This window comes from Pelecanus crispus, chromosome 27 (assembly GCF_030463565.1).
Source record: "Pelecanus crispus isolate bPelCri1 chromosome 27, bPelCri1.pri, whole genome shotgun sequence".
In the NCBI taxonomy this organism is placed as follows: domain Eukaryota; kingdom Metazoa; phylum Chordata; class Aves; order Pelecaniformes; family Pelecanidae; genus Pelecanus; species Pelecanus crispus.
Window position 1 is genome coordinate 2,539,306 of NC_134669.1, and position 20,045 is coordinate 2,559,350.

The 20,045-nt window shown below is 54.7% G+C and overlaps 1 protein-coding gene across 3 annotated transcripts in view; it reads left to right on the plus strand.

The window, feature by feature from the left end:
• BRD4 (bromodomain containing 4) overlaps positions 1-14,669 on the plus strand; it is an 84,604-nt gene extending 69,935 nt beyond the window's left edge. For 2 of the 3 annotated variants that reach the window (XM_075725240.1, XM_075725241.1), the window contains exons 15-23: positions 4,459-4,511; positions 4,901-5,294; positions 5,470-6,009; positions 7,900-8,012; positions 8,209-8,368; positions 8,550-8,680; positions 9,993-10,204; positions 11,665-11,911; positions 14,462-14,669. In XM_075725240.1, the coding sequence (XP_075581355.1) occupies positions 4,459-4,511; positions 4,901-5,294; positions 5,470-6,009; positions 7,900-8,012; positions 8,209-8,368; positions 8,550-8,680; positions 9,993-10,204; positions 11,665-11,911; positions 14,462-14,530 (1,919 nt within the window). In that variant the 3' untranslated portion in view covers positions 14,531-14,669. The remainder of the gene's footprint in view (positions 1-4,458; positions 4,512-4,900; positions 5,295-5,469; positions 6,010-7,899; positions 8,013-8,208; positions 8,369-8,549; positions 8,681-9,992; positions 10,205-11,664; positions 11,912-14,461) is intronic. The other variant, XM_075725242.1, reaches the window with a different exon arrangement.
• The last annotated feature ends 5,376 nt before the right edge of the window (positions 14,670-20,045 follow it).

Sequence of the window (20,045 nt, forward strand, 5' to 3'; positions counted from 1 at the left end):
AGTCGCCGGCGTGCCCCGTTTTAGGGGGGATTCGCAGGGTCCGTAGGGTGGATGAAGCCGCCGTCTGATCCCTGAGAGCAGAATTAGTTAAAATCAATACTTGCCGCTAAAAAAAAAAAATCCGTCGCCAAATCCAGGAGGCCCTGTTGCGGCTCTGCTGCCCCGAAACCTAAGAGAGATCCCCTTTTATATCAAAAAAATGAAATTTATAGCCAATATTCTATCGAAAAGTTGCTTTTGGGGTGTTTTTTTTTAAACTCGAGTCTCTTAGCATTTAGTATAATATTTTCCATCAATGAATTTGTTACTTTCCCGGGAGACACGGGGAATTACATGGGATCGTGATTTTATTGGAATGTATAACTACATGGTTTTAGCCAATTTGTAATTTTAGATCTGTTTTTCTCCTGAATGCACCAGCCTGTTGGAAAATCAGGATGAATTTAACTACAAACAAAAGTGTTTCCATAACCGCTTTTATTTAGATTTTTTTTTTCCACTTAACCTTGATCTGCTACAAATACTTCATATAAATCTGTTTATTTTTGTATTCTCTCTGCATGCTTCGGGATTTCGCAGCCGTGTAACCACCAGCTTCTTCCCCCCCACAAAAAGAAAAAAACCCAGATAAAAATTGTATAGCTTTGATATTTTTATTTTTAAATAATAAAATCAATAAAGTGGCTTGCTATGGAAAATGCACTTTTTTGTATAATCATGGAACTTTAACCAATAATGTGGAAATTATGATGATAGTGAAACGTGTGTCAGTGTTTTGCTGTTCCGGGTAAATTTGGGCGGGAGTAAAAGATGAGGAGTTAGGGAAAAATAAAATACATACATGTGGCTGCCGACCCGCCGGCAGGAGCGGAGCCTTGTGCACCGATTTAACCTTTCTGCTCTAAAACCATCTTGAAATGAAATGAAATGACCTTTTTTTTTTTTTTTTTTTTAATCCCCGTGATTTTTAGCCCCATGGATGAGATTTAACCGGCCAGCGTGAAACGGTGTCAGGGTCAGAGATGGGACGGGGCTTCTTGTTGGTGCTCTTGCTCCCCAGGGAGACGCTGGTAGAGATGTTGAACCATGCGGTGCTAACCGTAACCCAACAGCCGTCTTCAGCAGTGAAGAAGCGTCATCCTTCGGTGGCGTTGTCCTCTCTGACGTCACTCATGCCGCCGGGTGATCCCCCTGGGACCGTCGTGGCTTTGCTGCTCGTGGTCTCCGTTGGATTTGTCTTCTTGGTGGAGACGTCTCTGGCCAGCGTCAAACGCTGGCAGGGTCGGAGATGGGACAGGGCTTCTTCTCGGTGCTCTTGCTCCCCAGGGAGACGCCAAACCACACGATACCAACTGTAACCCAGCAACCATCTTGAGCCGTGAAGAAGGTTCATCCTTCGACGGGGTTAGCCAGGCTCGTTGCATTTCTGAAATGCCGATTGCCAGCAGGTGATCCCCCTGGGACCATCGTGGCTTTGCCACTCATGGTCTCCGTTGGCTTCGTCTTCTCGGTGAAGGGTCTCCCAAAGCATCCATTCGCCGGCGGATGCTTTCAGCCACGGTTGCGGTTGATCGGGTGATTCAAGCGGCAGAATTCATCCATCCTGCTCCAAGGTCTTGCCTCGGTTCGTTGCGGCGATACTCAGCTTGTACCAAGAACAACGGCAAAGCCTATGCTGCAAAAGGTCCCCTGGGAGAACCGCCGGGTCGTGGCATGTCAGAGGATGGATGGAGGAGAGCGTGACCATCTTCCTCGAAGGAGGCATGCTGGAGAAGTGGGGTTTGGAGCAGCTGACGCTCACGGTTGAGCTGTAGCAGCTCCTCTTCCCACCCAAAATTGGAGCAGGGACGCGGTCGGCCAAGACGCCACCGTATCACATGGCTTTTTTCAGGAACCGATGCTTAATCCCTCCTGATCCTGGCTTAGTCCACGGCTTTTCTCTCTTCCCACACGACGTCTGTGCTCTGCGAGTTTCTCCCAATTTTGGGTTTTCTTTCCGTGAGTGGTTTTGTCCTGATGAAATAGGATGAGACAGAAATTGGGGGGCTCCATGCAGCCGCCTCCGCTCCGCAGTAGCTGTGCCTGGGTGTGTCTTATCCGTAGGGAGCATTTGCTGGAGAAACTTGTCTCCGCTTCTTGTCCCCTGCTTCTTCTCTGGCATCAGTGGCATGAGCGATGTAGCCCTGCAAAACTCTTTCCCTCTTGATGGGAGAAGATGTCAGGTCTTGGCCTTTCTGGAAGGTGGGTTCACACACGGCATCCATCCAGAGCCACGGACGCCCATCTGGAGCCATGGACCTCCCACCCAAATCTGTGGATGCCCATCCGGAGCTGCGGATGCCCATTTGGATCCACAGGTGCCCATCTGAAGCTGTGGATGCCCATCCAGAGCTGCGGATGCCCATTTGGATCCACAGGTGCCCACCTGGAGCTGTGGATGCCCATCTGAAGCTGCAGATGCCAGCTGGGATCCATCCAGAGCTGCGGATGCCCATCTGGAGCTATGGATGTCAATCAGGATCCACAGATGCCTATCCGGAGCCACAGCCACCCATCAGGAGACATGGATGTCTGTCTGGATCAGTGGATACCCATCTTGAGTCATGGATGCCCATCCAGAGCTGCAGGCTTCCATCATGCCGATCAGGATCCACAGATGGCCATCCGGATCCATGGACACCCATCCGGATCCATGGACATCCATCTGGAGCCATGGACACCCATCCAGATCCATGGACACCCATCCGGATCCATGGACACCCATCCAGATCCATGGACGTCCATCTGGAGCCATGGACACCCATCCAGATCCATGGACACCCATCCGGATCCATGGACACCCATCCAGATCCATGGACGTCAGTCCGGAGCCGTGGACGTCCATCTGGAGCCACGGGCACCCATCCAGATCCATGGACACCCATCTGGATCCATGGACACCCATCCAGATCCATGGACGTCAGTCCGGATCCATGGATGTCCATCTGGAGCCACAGGCACCCATCCAGATCCATGGGCACCCATCCAGAGCCGTAGATGCCCATTTGGAGCCATGGACATCATCCAGATCCGTGCCCACCCAAGCCCGGCATCACGATGCTCCGAGGTACCGCACCTCTCCTCTTCCCACCACCCCGGCTCCCTGGCAGCGTTTTAATCCACAGCACGCTCTTCACCGTGTCCCTGGGTGCCGGCATCCCCTGCAGCCTTCCTCTTCCCCTCTCTCGCTGTTTGGTTATCCGCGGATCTGCCGGATCCGGGCTGTAACGTCAGGAATCATCAACCACGGGCTCAAAAAGCCTTTTCCACCTTGAAACCAAATACTTCTTACATTTAAAACCAAACATTTGCAGGCGGTTTAATAGGAGCTGAGGCCCAGCACTGGGATTTTCCCTTCTCCCTTTCCCAACCATTTTATGGTTGGTTTTTTCCCTCAAAAAAAACCTACTTTTTTGTCTACTTCAGCCTTAAAATCTGCAAAACGGCACCATCGGACCAGCACAGCCCATCACCAGGTGTCTGGGCATGCTCCAGCGCTGATACTGGTCACCAGCGCTGCCTTATAATTAAAACAGAGATGAAGCAGCAAGCTTTAAAAATGAATTAATTTAATTTCTGGAGGCATTTAAGGGGAAATTCCATTTGGGAGATGCTCCCTGGGCACCAGGAGCTTCCCCCCCACCCCAGAATTGTCGCCGGGAGGCTTTTGTCTGTCGCGTTTCGCTGGGCACATCCAAACACCGCACCAAATAAAGGCAAAAATCCCACCGCCGAGGGATTTTTGGGGCTGGATAAGCGATCTGGGATGATGTATTTTTGTTAATTCGCTGTTTCTTGGCATGGTTTATGGAGGAAATCCTGGGAAATTGTCGCCCTGGACCCAAACTCAAGCCAGTTGTTTTCGATGACGATGCTTTAAAAATATCTCTGGAGGGGAGGAGGCGTGAGAGATCATCCCGCGGGAAGCCAGCAACCCAAACTCTCCGTGGATTTAGGAGGAAAGGGGGATGGAAAATTGCTGTTTGTGTAGTCGGGATATTTGATATCTTATTTTTTTTATTCCTCCTGCCAAGTCTCTCGCTCCTTATCTCCCCCTTCGGAGCAAGGCGGCATTCCTGGAATAGCTGAGTCTGGTTGAGCAATGGTTTTTCTTGGCTGTTGGGTCCTTCTCCACAGCAAAGACGCTGGTAGAAGGAAACCGGAGGTCTTCGCCTTCATTTTCTTGTCCTTTTTGCTACAATTTTCTCCTCCTTTTTGCAACAGCATGGCAGTTGAAAACCCCAAGCCTCTGGGCAAGACGGCCCCGGGGAAATCCAGCTCGGTCAATGCCTAAAACCTTCTCCTTTGCCGTTGTTGGTACCGAATCGGTGCTGTTGAGTTTGTACGGGGACGATGGGGTAGAGCAGCGCCTCTGGGGTACTAATGTTTGCTCTGTTCCCCTTTTTTTTTTTTTGGCAGAAATGGCACCGAAGTTGAAGAAAAAAGGGCATTCAGGGCGAGAGCAAAAAAAGGTAGGAGATGGAGCGTCCTTCTCATCTCGCTTGAGTTGGGATTGAGTCCCCAGGGAGGTTCGGGAACACCGGGAATGCCGGCGGGACCGGCACGCTCGGCTGCGGCGGTGCCCTCCCCGCGTTTGGCTAAAGTAGTTTTTGATTTGCTTGGAAGCTTTCCGGAGCCAGCTCCGATCTGGGGGACTATGGTTGAAAGGACACCGGGAAGGCATTCTGGTGACGGGGAGGGTGTTGCGGTGACCGGGAAGCCATTTTGATGACTGAAAAGGTTTTTGGGTGACCGGGAGGGCACGTTGGTGACCGGGAGGGTGTTTCAGTGACCAGGAAGGTGTTTTGGTGACCGAGAAGGTGTTTTGGTAACTCACCAGCGTCTTCTTTTCCTCCCTTAGCATCACCATCACCACCATCAACCGGTGCAGCAGCAACCGCCACCGCCGCAGCCTCCTCCGCCGCCGCAACCGCAGCAGCCTCCTCCACCCCCTCCGCTGCCGCAGCCCTTACCGCCGCAGCCCTTACCGCCCCAGCAGCCCCCGCCGCCGCCCCCGCCGCCGCCTGTCCCGCAGCAAGCTCCTCCGCCGATGAAGTCTTCTCCTCCGCCTTTCGTCCCTGCGCAAGTCCCCGTCCTGGAGCACCCGCTGCCGGGGAATATGTTCGACACCATGACGCATTTCACCCAACCCATCATGCATCTTCCTCAGCCGGAGATGCCGCCCCATCTCCCCCAGCCACCTGAGCACAGCACTCCTCCCCACCTCAACCAGCATGCCGTGGTGTCTCCTCCAGGTGAGCGTGGCTTCTTGGGCCAAGCCCAACGCGTGGCCCTTCCTCAAGCTGGGAGGAAGAGGATGGCGTCGGGTGGGCTTTTATTCCTCCTGGAAGATGACCGGGATGGTGGGCAAGGGGAGGTTCTCCGCTCCCGATGTCCACGGTGCCACCATGTCCTTCCCTTTCTCCCCAGCTTTGCACAACGCTCTGCCTCAGCAGCCCTCGAGACCCAGTAACCGAGCCGCGGCGCTACCCCCGAAGCCTTCGCGTCCACCGGCTGTCTCGCCGGCCATCAGCCAGCAACCCATGCTTCCTCAACCGCCTCTGCCCCAACCTCCCCAGGTCCTGCTGGAGGACGAAGAACCTCCTCCACCGCACCACAACCTGCCTCTGAGCACCAGCCAGATGCAGCTCTACCTTCAGCAGCTGCAAAAAGTGCAGCCGCAGACTCCTCTTCTCCCTTCAGTGAAGGTCCAGTCGCAACCGCAGCCGCCCCTGCAGCCGCCGGCTCACCCCGCGGTGCAGCAGCTGCAGCACCAGCCGCCGCCGCGGCCCATGCACATGCAACCCATGCCCTTCCCATCCCACATCCCCCAACCCCAACCGCCGCCGCAGCAACATCCGCCCCCGCAACCGCCCCCGCCGCCCCCACCGCCGCAGCCGGCCAAACCGCAGCAGGTCATCCAGCATCACCCGTCGCCGCGGCACCATAAGCCTGATCCCTACTCGACCGGTGAGCAGGAGTCAGGGACGGCGGTTGAGTCTACGGCTTGAGCCAAGCTGCGTTGCGTGATGAGGAGGGGGTATGGGGCAGTGGGGCGGTTTCCGTGCGTCTTTCGAGGTCCACCAGCACCCATTGGTAGACGGTGGTGGGTGCGGAGGACGCCCCGGTTAGCTGGAGCCTGACATAGCCGCCTGGCGAGGCCTCTTTCCATCTCAGATCTCAAGAAGCTCAGGCTTTTGAGGAGCTCGAGTGTTTGAGGATCTTGAGGATGTCATTCTTGAGGATCTCAAGGTTCTCAGATCTCTGAGGAATTCAAGGATCTCAAGTTTCTGAGGATTGTGAGGATCTCCAATTTTTGAGAATCTCAAATTTTTGAGGATCTCTCAAGGATCTCATTTTTGAGGATCTTAAGTTTTGTGGCTCTTGAGGTTCTCTAGTATTTGAGGAACTCAAGGACTCAAGTTTTTGAGGAACTAAAGAACCTCATTTTTGAGGAACGAGGTTCTCAGTTTTCTGAGGAACTTGAGGATCTCAAGTCTTTGAGGAACTTGAGGACCTCGTTTGTGAGGATCTTAAAGGTCTCGAATTTTCCAGGATCTCAAATTTTTGAGGATCTTGAGGGTCACAAGTTTTTGAGGATTTCAAGGCTTTCAAATCTTTGAGGATCTTGAGGGTCTCAGGTTTTTGAGAATCTCAAGGTTCTCAAATCTTCGAAGACCTCAAGTTTTTGAGTCTCGGCGCAGCTCTGATGTTGGAGAGCACTGGCCTTGTGTTCATCACTGTCCCAGCTGGGTGCCAGGATTGGGTGGTCTCTCGAGGAGGCAGGGGGGTCCGATCCCCACTCCTAGAGAACATCAGGGCTGTGGATGCCCCACAGGGGTTTCCTGGTGTTTTATGGAGCACGGCCTTCGATAACGCAGCTGCTTGGCTGCCGGGTGGAGGAGAAAGGATGATCTGGGGGGAAGCCTGGTGCGATGACCTCCAGCTGTCCCAGAAATCAGAGGAAGCAGCTGGAATAACGTGGCCACGGGGCTCAGCCTTCAGGGTTGGCTCGGGAGATCCCAGATCTCCACAACGGCCATGGGCTCGGTGGTGCCACCACCAGCGTTCCCAGTGCAGAGCGTCTCCAAATAGCGCCGACAGCATCGTGCTTTCAAGACCGGGCACCCATAAAAACTCTGCGATTTGGGGAGGTCCCATCCCTGCTTTTGCTCAGCTGTGTGGTTCCTCAGGTTGTGGCTCGTTGGGTGTTTGCTCCCGAAGTCATCCCCGGGGGTGTAGGTGGGACAAAATCCATGGATTTGAAGGGATGGAGCCAGGTGAGGGCAGGCAGCGCTTGGAGTCGCTCTCCTGCCTGCAGAGCTGCCACAGGCAGCTTGGATGTGACGCCCAAGACGGCAAACTTGGACACGATGCCTGAGATGGAGCCTGCTGGCTCCCGAAAACCTCCCGTTGCTCGTGGAGCCAACGCGTAGTGCCTCCGTGGCTCTGGGCAGGGAGAGGTGCGGGCAGGGCAGTGTCGGTGCGCGGGTGTCCCTGGGGGAGCGGTTTTACAGCCAGGAATATTGACGGACCACCAGGAGAAAAAGCAGAAGGGATCGCGTTATGGGGGGGACACCCACCCCAAACGGGCATTACCAAGGCAGGACAAGCCGCCGGTGCAGCCTTGGAGCATCTTCTGCTCCGCGGCGTTCGCTGACTTGCAGCGCCGAATTTTGGAGGTGCCGGCTGGGAGAAGGTGGCTGGGGTCCGCTGGGGACATCCCACGGCCACCGCGCTTCGACCAGGAAGAGGGGATTGTCCCACGGGGCAATGGCGTGCGCCGACCGGCTTTTTCGCGTGATGTTTGGCGTGCCGATGGTGACGACGGTTAACTGATTGATGCTGAACTGTTCCCAGGTCACTTGAGGGAAGCCCCTTCCCCTCTCATGATGCATTCCCCACAGATGCCGCAGTTCCAGGGTTTGGTCCACCAGTCGCCACCTCAACAAACTATCCAGCCAAAAAAACAGGTAAAAAGGAAAGCAGAGCACCCAACCGCGGGGGTCCCGACCAACAGGGACCATCGTCTTCCCACCGCCAGCTTGGGAGCAAGCGCCGAAAGCCCCGGGGGCCATTGGCCAGTGGTTTGCATCGGGAATTTGGGGATGGGGAGATGAGGGACGGGCATCACTGGATGTTTCTTGACCCTTTTTTTTTCTGTGGCAGGAGATGAGAGCCGCCTCCGTCGTCCAATCTCAACCCATGGTGGTGAAGGAGGACAAGATGCATTCGCCGGTCATCCGTAACGAGACCTTCAGTCCCCCGCTGCGGCAAGATCCGCCAAAACACCCGGAGAGCATCAAACCGCCTGCGCACATCCCGCAACGTGAGTCCGGGAACACGCTGGTTCCTCTGTCCCCCCAGTTTCGGTGGCTGAGACCCCGTTTTGGTAGCTGAGACCCCCCCATTTCAGTGGTGGAGACCCCCATCGCCCTTGGGTGGTTCCCCCTTGCCTTGGGGCTCCTGGGGGACCCCCACAACCTCTGACAGGAGCCATTGGTTTTTAGGGACGGAGATGAAACCCATGGAGGGGGGACGACCCGTCATCAGACCCCCGGAGCAAAACCCCCCGCCACCGGGAGTGCAAGAGAAAGATCGGCAGAAACAGGAGCCGAAAACACCCGTCGCCCCCAAAAAGGTAGCGTACCCTGACAAAAATTGGGGAAAAACCTCCCAAAATTCAGAACTGAACCTCCCAAAATGAAGGGGGACCGTGTTGGTCGCCTGAATCTTGGTGCACAGCCAAGATTTCGTGTTTTCCACCTCCCAAATTTTCCATTTGGAGGTGGAAAGCGTCTGATGGAGGTTGGAGAGGTGGAGATGGGACCCCCCCACCACCACCACCACCAAGCTGAGGGGTGGGATGCCATCCAGAGGGACCTGGAGCAGCTCCAAAAGTGGGCCCATGAGAACCTCATGAGGTTCTGCAAGGCCAAGTGCAAGGTCCTGCGTCTGGGTCGGTATCGATCCAGGTTGGGGGGATGAAGGGATGGAGAAGCAGCCCTGCGGAGAAGGACTTGAGGGTGTTGGTGGAGGGAAAGCCGGACGCGAGTCGGCAATGCGCGCTCGCAGCCCAGAAAGCCAACCGTATCCTGGGCTGCATCCGAAGAAGCGCGGCCAGCAGCTCGAGGGAGGTGCTGCTCCCCTCTGCTCTCCTGAGAGCCCACGTGGAGTCTTGCGTCAAGCTCTGGGGTCCTTGGGACGAGGACATGGACCTGTTGGAGCGGGTCCGGAGGAGGCGGTGAAGATGATCCAAGAGCTGGAACACCTCTCCTGTGAGGGCAGGCTGAGGGAGTTGGGGTTCTTCAGCCTGGAGAAGGCTCCAGGGAGACCTTGTGGCCTTCCCATCTGTAAAAGGGGCTGCTTATAAGGAAGATGGAGAGACTTCTGACCAAGACCTGCAGGGCAAGGGGCAACGGTTTTCAACCGGGAGAGGGTAGATGGAGATTGGACCTAGGGAAGAAATATTTTATGTTGAGGGTGGTGAAGCACTGGCACAGGTTGCCTGGAGACGCGGTAGATGCCCCATCCCTGGAAACGTTCAAGGTCAGCTTGGACGGGGCTCCGAGCACCCTGATCTAGGTGAAGATGTCCGCGCCCATGGCGGAGGGCTTGGACTAGATGACCTTGAAAGGTCCCTTCCCATCCAAACCATTCCGTGGTTCTCCGAGTGTGCCGGGGCATGTGAGGTGCCGGAGGAGCCAATCCTGCTCCCGGCATTCCCGGGAAGGCGTCAGAGCCCCCCGCTTGGGTTTGCGGGAGGAAATGCTGCCTGATGTGGCTCCACCACCTCCTCTGGCATCCTCCAGCCCCAGGGAACCAAAAGGTATTTCCCCGGAGGACGCGGTGATAGGGAACAGCTTCTTGGCAGGAGCGGGACGGGCGTTTGCCGGATCGGCTTCTCCTCCCCAGGTCGGCTCTCCCTAACCCACCTGTTCTTCTCTCTGTAGGACCTGAAAATCAAGAACATGGGTTCCTGGGCGAGCTTGGTCCAGAAACATCCCACCACTCCGTCCTCCACGGCAAAGTCCTCCAGCGACAGCTTCGAGCAGTTCAAGAGGGCGGCGCGGGAGAAGGAGGAGCGGGAGAAGGCGCTGAAGGCTCAGGCGGAGCAGGTGGAGCGGGAGAAGGAGCGGCTGAGGCGGGAGCAGGAGAGGATGAGGTGAGACCACCAGCACTACCGCCGTCACCACCACTGTCGCCACCGTCACCACCACACCACCACTCCACCACCATCGCCACCACCACCGCCACCAATACCATCACCACCACTCCACCATCAACACCACCACACCACAACCATCATCACCACCACAACCACTCCACCACATCACCACCACTACCATCACCACCACCACCACACCACCGCTCCACCACCACCACACCACCACCACCATCACACCACCACCACCATCACCCTCACCACTACCACACCACCACCATCACCACACCACCCCACCACCTCCACATCAGCACCACTACCATCACCACACCACCACCATCACCGCCACCACTCCACGACCACCACCATCACCATCACCAACACCATCACCACCACTCCACCACCACCACATCACCACCACCACATCACCACCATCACCACACCACCACCATCACCATCACCACCATACCACCACCATCAGCATCACCACCACCACCATCACCACCACACCACCAACACCACCATCACCACACCACCACCCTCACCGTCATCACCATCACCACTAACACACCACCACCATCACCACGGTGAAGACGTTTTGGTGCGTCCACACCTTGGCCAAGGGCGTGCAGAGATACGTGCTCTCACGGCATGGTCCACACTGGACCACGGCGTGATCCGGTCTCATGGCACAGTTCTGATCCAATGCATGGATCCAGTGCATGGTTCAGTCTGGTCTACCCTTGACTGGTTTAGTGTGGACTCGGTAGTGTAGGTTAATGGTTGGACTGGATGATCTTCAAGGTCTTTTCCGACCTAAACGATTCCATGATTCTGTGGCGTGATCTGCGCTGATCTGATGCATGGCACGATCTGATCTCGTGGCATGAATCTGATCCCGTCTCGTGGCACAGATCCGAGCTGATCTGTGGCACGATCCCATGTGGTGGCACGAATCTGATCCCATCTCGTGGCATGATCTGTGCCAGTCTGATCCGTGGCACGACGCAGTCTTGCGGCACAAACGTGATCCCATCTCGTGGCATGAATCCGATCTCGTAGCACAAATCCAGTCCGATCTCGTGGCGTGATCTGCACCGATCTGACCTGTGGCACGATCCAGTCCTGGGGCGTGAATCTGATCCAGTCTCGTGGCACAAATCTGACCCGATCTGTGGCACGATCCGATCTCTTGACGCAAATCCGACCCAATCTCATGGCACGATCTGGTCTCGTGGCACAAAACCACACCAGCGGCTCTGATCCCCCACGGCGCCGTGCCGCGGTGCGCCAAAACCGGGTGCTCGGCGCCGGAGATGCCCGTCCCCCGGCTGTTCCGGCATTCTCCCCGTGTCGGTGCCAGCGCAGCGGGGAGCAAACGGGGGCCACACCTCGCCGTGGTGGGGGGCGTTGCGCAAGGCGCCCGGCGCTTGACGGCATCTCCGGGTGTTTTTTGGCAGGAGCCGGGAGGACGAGGACGCCATCGAGCAGGCGCGCCGGGTGCACGAGGAGGTGCGGCGGCGCCAGGAGCAGCAGCAGCAGCAGCAGCAGCAGCAACAGCAGCAGCAGCAGCAACAACAGCAGGTGTCGGCAGCGGCGGCGGCGCCCCAAGCCCAGAGCTCGCAGCCTCAATCCTCCCAATCCATGATGGATCAGCAGCGGGAGATGGCCAGGAAGCGGGAGCAGGAACGGAGGCGCCGGGAAGCGGTGAGTGGGGAGCCGGGGCAGTTCCTGCCCTGAAATCGCCGGGGATGCTGAAAATCCCCAGGGATGCTAAAAAAAAAAAAAAATCCCTGGGGATGCCAAAAAGTCTCCTGGGAAGCCAAAAATCCCTGGGGAAGCCGAAAAAAAAAAATTCTGCAGGGATTCTAAAAAAAAATCCATGGGGAAGCAAAAAAAAAAAATCCTTGGGGACGCCCAAAGATCCCTGGGGATGCAGCAAAATCCTTGGGGACATTGAAAAATCCCCGGAGATACTGAAAAGTCCCCGGAGGTGCTGAAAAATGCTCGGCAATGCTGAAAAATCTCCCAAGACACTGAAAAATCCCTGGGGATCCTGAAAAATCCTCGGGTACACTGAAAAATCCTCAGGGATGCAAAAAAAATGCCTGGGGAAGCTGAAAAATCCCTGGGGATGCTAAAAAATCCCTGGGGATGCTAAAAAAATCCCTGGAGATGCCAAAAACTCCCCGAGAATAAAAAAAATCCACAGGGACACTGAAAAATCCCCAGGAATGCCGAAAATACCCAGGGAAGCTGAAAAATTCCTTGGGAAGGCAAAAAAATCCTCGAGGATGCCCCAGAATTCCTGCGGAAACCAGAATATCCCTGGGGATGCCAAAAAATTCCTGGGGATGCTGAAAAATGCCTGGGGACACCGAAAAAATCCTCTGGGATACTGAAAAATTCCAGGGATGCCAAAATAAATCCCCCAAAACATCAAAAAAACACCCCAGGGATCCTGAAACATCCCCAGAGATGCCAAAAAATCCTTGGGGATGCTGAAAAATCCCTGGTGAAGCGGCAAATATCCCAGAGACACCAAAACAAAAAAGGCTGGTGGTGCCAAAAGAAGTTCTGGGAATGTTGAAAACTACCCGGGAATGCCAAAAAAATCCCTGGGAAGCCAGAAGATCCCTGGGGTTGCTGTAACATCCCTTAGGGAAGCCAAAAAAATCACCAGCATTACCCACAAATCGTGGAGATGCCGAAAAAGTCTTTGGGACACCAGAAAAAATCCCTGAAAATGCCAAAAAAATCCCTGGGGAAGCCAAAAAATCCCCGGGATGCTGAAAAAACCCCTGGGATGCCAAAAAATGCCCGAGGATGCTGAAAAATTGCTGGGGAAGCCAAAAAGTCCTCAGGGGCACCCAAAAATCCTCAGGGATGCCAAAAAATCCCCAGGGAAGCCAGAAAGTCCATGAGAAAGCCGAAAAATCCCCGGGGTTGCCAAAAAATGTTTCTGGGGATGCTGAAAAGTCCCTGGGGATGCTAAAAAATCCCAGATTTCCAAAAAATCCCCAGGGATCCCAGAACATTCCTGGGAATGCTGAGAAGTCCCCAGGGATGCTGAAAAATCCCTGGAGATGCCAAAAAAATTCCCTGGGGATGCCAAACAAAAATGCTGGGAATGGCAAAATGTCCCAGGATTTGTCAGAAAGTCACTGGGGAAGCAAAATCCCCAGAAATGCCAAAAAATCCCCAGGGATCCCCCAAAGATTCCCAGGGACACCAAAATATCCCCAGGGATGAAAAAAAAAAAACAAAACAACAACAACAAAAAAAACCAAACCAAAAACAGGAGTGCTGAAAAATCCTGGGGAAGCCAGAAAATCCCTGGGGATGCAAAAAAACCACCACCCAAGAATGCAAAAAAATCCTCAGGGATACCCAAAAATTCCCTGAGATGCCAAAAAATCCCTGGGGATGACAAAAAATATCCCGGGAATGCCGAAAAATCCTCAGGGATGCCAAAAAATCCCTGGGGATGCCAAAAAAAAAAAGTTCCCCAATGTCACCAGAAAAAGAAGTGCCTGGTGCTGCCAATAAAAAATCCCAGGGATGCAAAAAAAAAATCCCAGGAATGCTGAAAAAATCCTGGGAATGCCGAAAAAATCCTCAGGATGCCAAAAAAATTCCCCAAGGTGCCGAAAAGTCCTTGGGAATGCCGAAAAAATATCCCTGATGTCACCAAGAAAAAGAAAACTGCCCAGGGCTGCAAAAAAAAAAAGTCCCAGGAATACAAAAAAAAAAACCCACCTATCCCAGGAATGCCAAAAAATCCCCGGGATGCCAAAAAAAAAAATCCCAAGAATGCTGAAAAAATCCCAAGAATGCTGAAAAAATCCTCAGGGATGCCAAACAGTCCTTGGGGATGCTGAAAAAAATGTCCCAAAAAAAAAAAAAAAAAATCCCCAGGATGCAAAAAAAACCCAGAATTCCCAGAAACGCCAAAAAAAGAAAAATTCCCCGGAATGCAAAGAAAAAAAAAATCCCAGGAATGCCAAAAAAAAGAATCCCAGGAATGGCAAAAAAATCCCCGGGATGCCAAAAAAAGTTCCCAGGAATGCTGAAAAAATCCTGGGAATGCCAAAAAAATATCCCTGATGTCACCAAGAAAAACCAAAAAACGCCCAGGGCTGCCACAAAAAAAAAAAAAATCCCGAAAGAATTTCTGGGAATGGCCCCCTAAAAAATCCCGGGAACGTTGCGGAATTCCCGGGAAGCCGCTTACCGCCTTTTTCCGGTCTCTTGCAGATGGCGGCGACGATCGACATGAATTTCCAGAGCGATTTACTGGCAATATTCGAAGAAAACCTTTTCTAGCGGCGCCTGGAGATTTGGGGTTCTTTTCCTCTCGATTTGACTCTTTAAAAAAAACAAAAAAACCACAAAAACCACACAAAAAAAAACCACAAAAAAAAAAAATTTCTCCTTTTTTTTCCCCCTTCCCCGGCCAAAAAACGACAACGGAAAAAAAAAAAAAGCTTCGGACTCTCCATTAAGTGTTTAAAAAAAAAAAAATGGAAAAAAAAAAAAATAACTCCGGGCTCGGGATCGGGATCGGGATCGGGATCGGGCTCAGGCTCGTCCCGCAGGCACCGCCCGGCGCAGGGATCGGCGGGACCCGCGGTTGCGTTTCTTTGGGGGTTTCCCCGCTTTTCCTCTTTTCCCCCTTTTTCACACCGAAAATACCCCAAAAAAAAAAAAAAAAAGGCAAAAAAAATTGACAAAAATTCAAACGCAAGCGAAAAAATTCCAATGCGGACGCGAAAGCGCCGGGAGGAGGCCCCCACCCCCACCTTCGCTGTATATTCTGGAATTCTGGGTTTTTTCCTCTTTTCCCACATTTTGGGGTTTTCCTTTGGTTTGCGGATGGAGGGGCGGCGGCCGGGGCAGCCCAAATAAACCCGACTTTGCCAGCGGTTTTTTTTTTTTAATTTTTTTTTTCTGGTTTTTCATTTTTTTTTTGTTTTGCTTCACGGGAGAAAATTCGGCGTCGGGGAGCCGGGGGGGAGGGGCGCGGGGGGGGGAGGGGCGTGGGGGAGGGGAGCGGAGCCGCCCGGATCCCAGCCCTGCCCCCGCTTTCCGGTGATTCTCCCTTTTTTAATATTCTCCTTTTCTTCTTTCTTTTTAAAATTGCTTTTTCTCCTTAATTTTTCCCCTTTTTTTCTTTTTTCTCCTTTTTTCTTTCTCCTTTTTAAATTTTTTTTCTCCTTTTTTCTTTCTCCTTTTTAAATTTCTTTTTTCTCCTTTTTTCTTTCTCCTTTTTAAATTTCTTTTTTCTCCTTTTTTCTTTCTCCTTTTTTCTTTCTCCTTTTTCTTTTTTCTCCTTTTAAAGTTTTTTCTTTTTCTGGGTTTTTTTTTTTTACAATTTTTCTTTTTCTCGCTTTTTCCTATTTCTCCTCCTTTCCCGTCCCCTTTTATTTTTCTCTTCTTCCCCTCCTGTTCTCTTTTTTCTCTTTTCCTCCTTTATTTCGTTTCTATTTTTCTTGTTTTCCCCTTTTTTTCTTTTCTCCTTTTTTCCTCCTTTTTTCCTTTTTCTCCCTTTTTTCTCTTTCCCCCTTTTTTCCCTTTTTTCCTTTCCCCCCCTTTTTCTCCTTTCTCCTTTTTTTTTCCCTCCCCCCTTTTTCCCCTCCCCCCACCCCAATTGATCCTCTTTTGGGTGCCCCCAACCCCCATTCCTCCGGTTCAACCTTTTTCTCCCGTTTTCCCCCCAGAAAGCCACCGGTTGCTTTATTTTTTATTATTCCCCCTCCCCCGCTTCCCTTGGGTTGGGTTTTTTTTTTATTTGTGTTGTTTTTTTTAAAAAAAAAATTTAAATTCCTTTTTTCTTAAAAAAAAAAAAAAAAATCTTGCAAAACTCTCCAGCTTTTTCAGGCGGGGCGGACGCTCCTCCCTCCAGTAATTATTTTATTATTATTATTATTATTATTTGGGGTTGGTTCGTTCCCACTCGGTGCCAAAACCCCCCCCCCGTTCCCAGCGGGATCCGCGCCGGAGCCGTCGGTCGGTTTGGTTTTTTTTTTTTTTTTCCCTTTATTCCCGTGAAAAACGCAGTTGGGTCTGTGCCGATCATGGAATAAACGCAGCTCTTTTGGTTTTTTAAAAAAAAAAAAAAATTCGCCGTTTTTCGCCCCATTTCTTTGACCCCCCCCTCCCCTCCCCCCCAGCGATGGCGACGCCCCCGGGGGGGAGGGGGGGGGAGGGGGGAGGGGGGGTCCCGGGGCACCCATGGGTGCTGGGGCCGCCCATCCCCCGCCCCGTGTGGGTGGGTGGCGCCCCCTCCCCAGATTTTCATTTTTACATTCAAGGGGAAATCGGGACGCTGGGAACATGGAATTTGAAATTTGAAAATCCGAAAAATTTTAAATTTTCCGCCTGGAAACCACGGAGCGCGAGCCGGGTGCGCCGGGCGGCTCTCGGCACGCCGCGCTGCCGAACCCGGGGGAGAATCCCCCCAAAAAGATGTAAGAGTTAAATTTTACGTCGAAAGGTATTTCTTCGCTTTAATTTGTCACTTGGGAAATCAAAAAGTTCAGTTGGAAATGTAAAAAAAAAAAAAAAAAAAAAAAAAAAAAAAATTAAAACTTTTACTGTCGGGAAATTTTAATTTTTGGAAAAAAAAATTGGCATTTGAAATTGTGGTCGCGCTTGGCTCTGCAAAAGAAATTCCACGGATCCTGAAGGATTCTGGGTGGTCAGCGGCGGTGCTGCAAATGACAAATTATCACAAATTATCACAAATTATCATCACAAATTATCATCACAAATTGCTGTAGAATATTAGACTCTATTACAAATTTTTATACTTTGTTACACACTGTTCTAAATTAGTGTAAATTACCGTAAATTACCACAAATTACCATAAATTATTATAAATTATCCTAAATTATTCCGAATTAATGCCGATAAACCCTCCATCGCTGGCGGTTGCCCGTTACTTGGCTCTTCCAAATTCCAACCTTCACGGCCCCCCGACGGGGGGAGGGGCGGCTGTGGCCGACTGGGGGGAGGGGGAAAGGGGGAAAAAAGGGGGGGGGGGGGGTCAAAAATAGAGGAGGAAGGATTAAGGGGGGGGACAGCAAAAAAAAAAAGTTTACAAGGTTCAAAAAGGGGGAAAAATACGGTAAAAAAGAGGAAAAATGGGGCGAGAAAGGCAAAAGCAAAAAGCGGACAAGGCCCCGAAAGCCCGGAAAGGCAAAGCCGGCGAGCTGCAGGGCGAGGCGAGAGAGCGAGCGCCGCGCCCCAGCCGCCAGCGCCGGCCGGGAAGGCCCGAGCGGCCCCGCCGGGGCGGGCCCCGCAGCCCGGAAGTCGCGCCCCGCCCCCACGTGACCCCCGGCACCGCCCCTTCCCCCCGCGCTCCGATTGGCTGCGTCCCGCGAGGCCCCGCCCCCCGGCGCCGGCCAATGGGCGGGAGGGGGCGGGGCCGCGCGCGGCCGAGCTCGGGCGGAGGAAGCGGCGCGAGAAGGTCGGGCGGGGGGGGGGGGAGGGGGCGGGGACAGGGACCCCCCCCTGTGTCGCGACAGCCCGGGGACAGGGACCCCCCCCGTGACAGGGACCCCCGTGGTGACAGGACGCCCCCGTGTCGCGACACGCCGGCGACAGGGACACTGAGGTGGCAGGGACACGCTGGTGAGCGGACACCCCCGTGATAGGAGACACCTGTGTCGCGACAGCCCGGTGACAGGGACACCCCGTAATAGGAGACCCCCCGTGTCGTGACAGCCCGGTGACAGGGACGCCCCCGTGATGGGACCCCCAGTATCAGGGCGCCCCGGGGGCAGGGACCCCACTGGTGACAAGGACACCCCCATGTCACGACAGCCCGGTGACGGGTGACAGGGACACCCGGTGACAGGGACACCCTGCTGTCGGGACAGCGGGTGACAGGGACCCTGAGGTGACGGGATGACCCCGTGACAGGGACCTCTGGTGACAGAACACCCCGTGTCGTGACACCCTGGTGGCTGGTGACAGGGACACCCCCACGATGGGACTCCCCCTGGTGTCAGGACACCTCCGGTGACAAGGACACCTCCATATCGCGACACCCCGGTGACAGGGACACCCCGGTGACAGGACCCCGCTGCTGACAAGGACACCCCCGTGTCGCAACACCCCGATGACAGGGACACCCTGGTGACAGGACCCTTCTGGTGACAAGGACACCCCCATGTCGTGACACCCTGGTGACAAGGACACCCCCAGTGACAAGGACACCCCCCGTGTCACAACACCCTGGTGACAGGGGACACCCTGGTGACAAGGACACCAAGGTGACAGGACCCTCCTGGTGAGAAGGACACCCCCATGTCGTGACACCCTGGTGACAAGGACACCCCAGTGTCAGAGACACCCTGATGTCAGGACACCCCGGTGACAGGGACACCAAGGTGACAGGACACCCCCGGTGACAAGGACACCATGTCGTGACACCCCAGTGACAGGGACACCCTGGTGACAAGGACACCCCCATGTCACGACACCCCGGTGACAGGGACACCTCCAGTGACAAGGACACCCCCATGTCGTGACACCCTGGTGACAATGACACCAAGGTGACAGGACCTCCCTGGTGACAAGGACACCCCCATGTCACGACACCCCGGTGACAGGGACACCCCGGTGACAGGGACACCCCAGTGACAGGGTCACCAAGGTGATAGGGCCCCCCCCGGTGACAAGGACACCCCCCATGTCGCGACACCTCAGTGACAGGGCCCCCCCGGTGACAAGGACACCCCCCATGTTGCGACACCTCAGTGACAGGGACATCCTGGTGACAAGGACACCCCCTGTGTCAGGACACCCTGGTGACAGGGACACCCCGGTGACAAGGACACCCCCCGTGTCATGACACCCCGGTGACAGGGACACCCCGGGTGACAAGGACACCCCCCGTGTCGCGACACCCTGGTGACAGGGCCACCCCGGTGACAAGGACACCCCCATGTCGCGACACCCCGGTGACAGGGCCACCCCGGTGAGGCGGCACGCGGGGGGTGGGACACGGTGGGGGCGGGTGACACCCTGAGGGTGACGGGCAGCCGGGGTGACAGCCGGGAGCGGCCAGCGCGGGGGCCGATGGGGCCAGCGCAGGGCGGGCCAGGGCGGTGGCACGGCCCCTTAGGGCACGTGGGGACACCGAGGGGATGGGGCCACCATGGGCCACCCTGGTGCCATGGCCACCATGGGGCTGGGCCACCTTGGTGACATGGCCACCAAGGGGCTGGGGCCACCATGGATGGGGCTGGGACACCCTGGTGCCATGGCCACCAAGGGGCTGGGGCCACCATGGATGGGGCTGGGGACACCCTGGTGCCATGGCCACCAAGGGGCTGGGGCCACCATGGATGGGGCTGGGACACCCTGGTGCCATGGCCGCCATGGCCACCACTGGGATGGGGCCACCCTGGTGATGGGCCACCTGGTGACATGGCCACCAAGGGGTTGGGGGCCACCAAGGGGTTGGGGCCACCATGGGGTTGGGCCACCATGGGGATGGGCCACCCTGGTGATGGGACACCCTGGTGACATGGCCACTTGGTGACCTGGCCACCCTGGTGATGGGCCACCTGGTGACATGGCCACCAAGGGGTTGAGGCCACCATGGGGTTGGGCCACCATGGGGATGGGCCACCTTGGTGCCATGGCCACCATGGGGATGGGGCCACCTGGTGACATGGCCACCAAGGGGATGGGCCACCCTGGTGACATGGCCACCAAGGGGATGGGGCCAGCCTGGTGCCATGGCCACCTGGTGACATCGCATCCTGGTGACACGGCCACCATGGGGATGGGGCCACCTGGTGATGGGACACCCTAGTGACATCACAC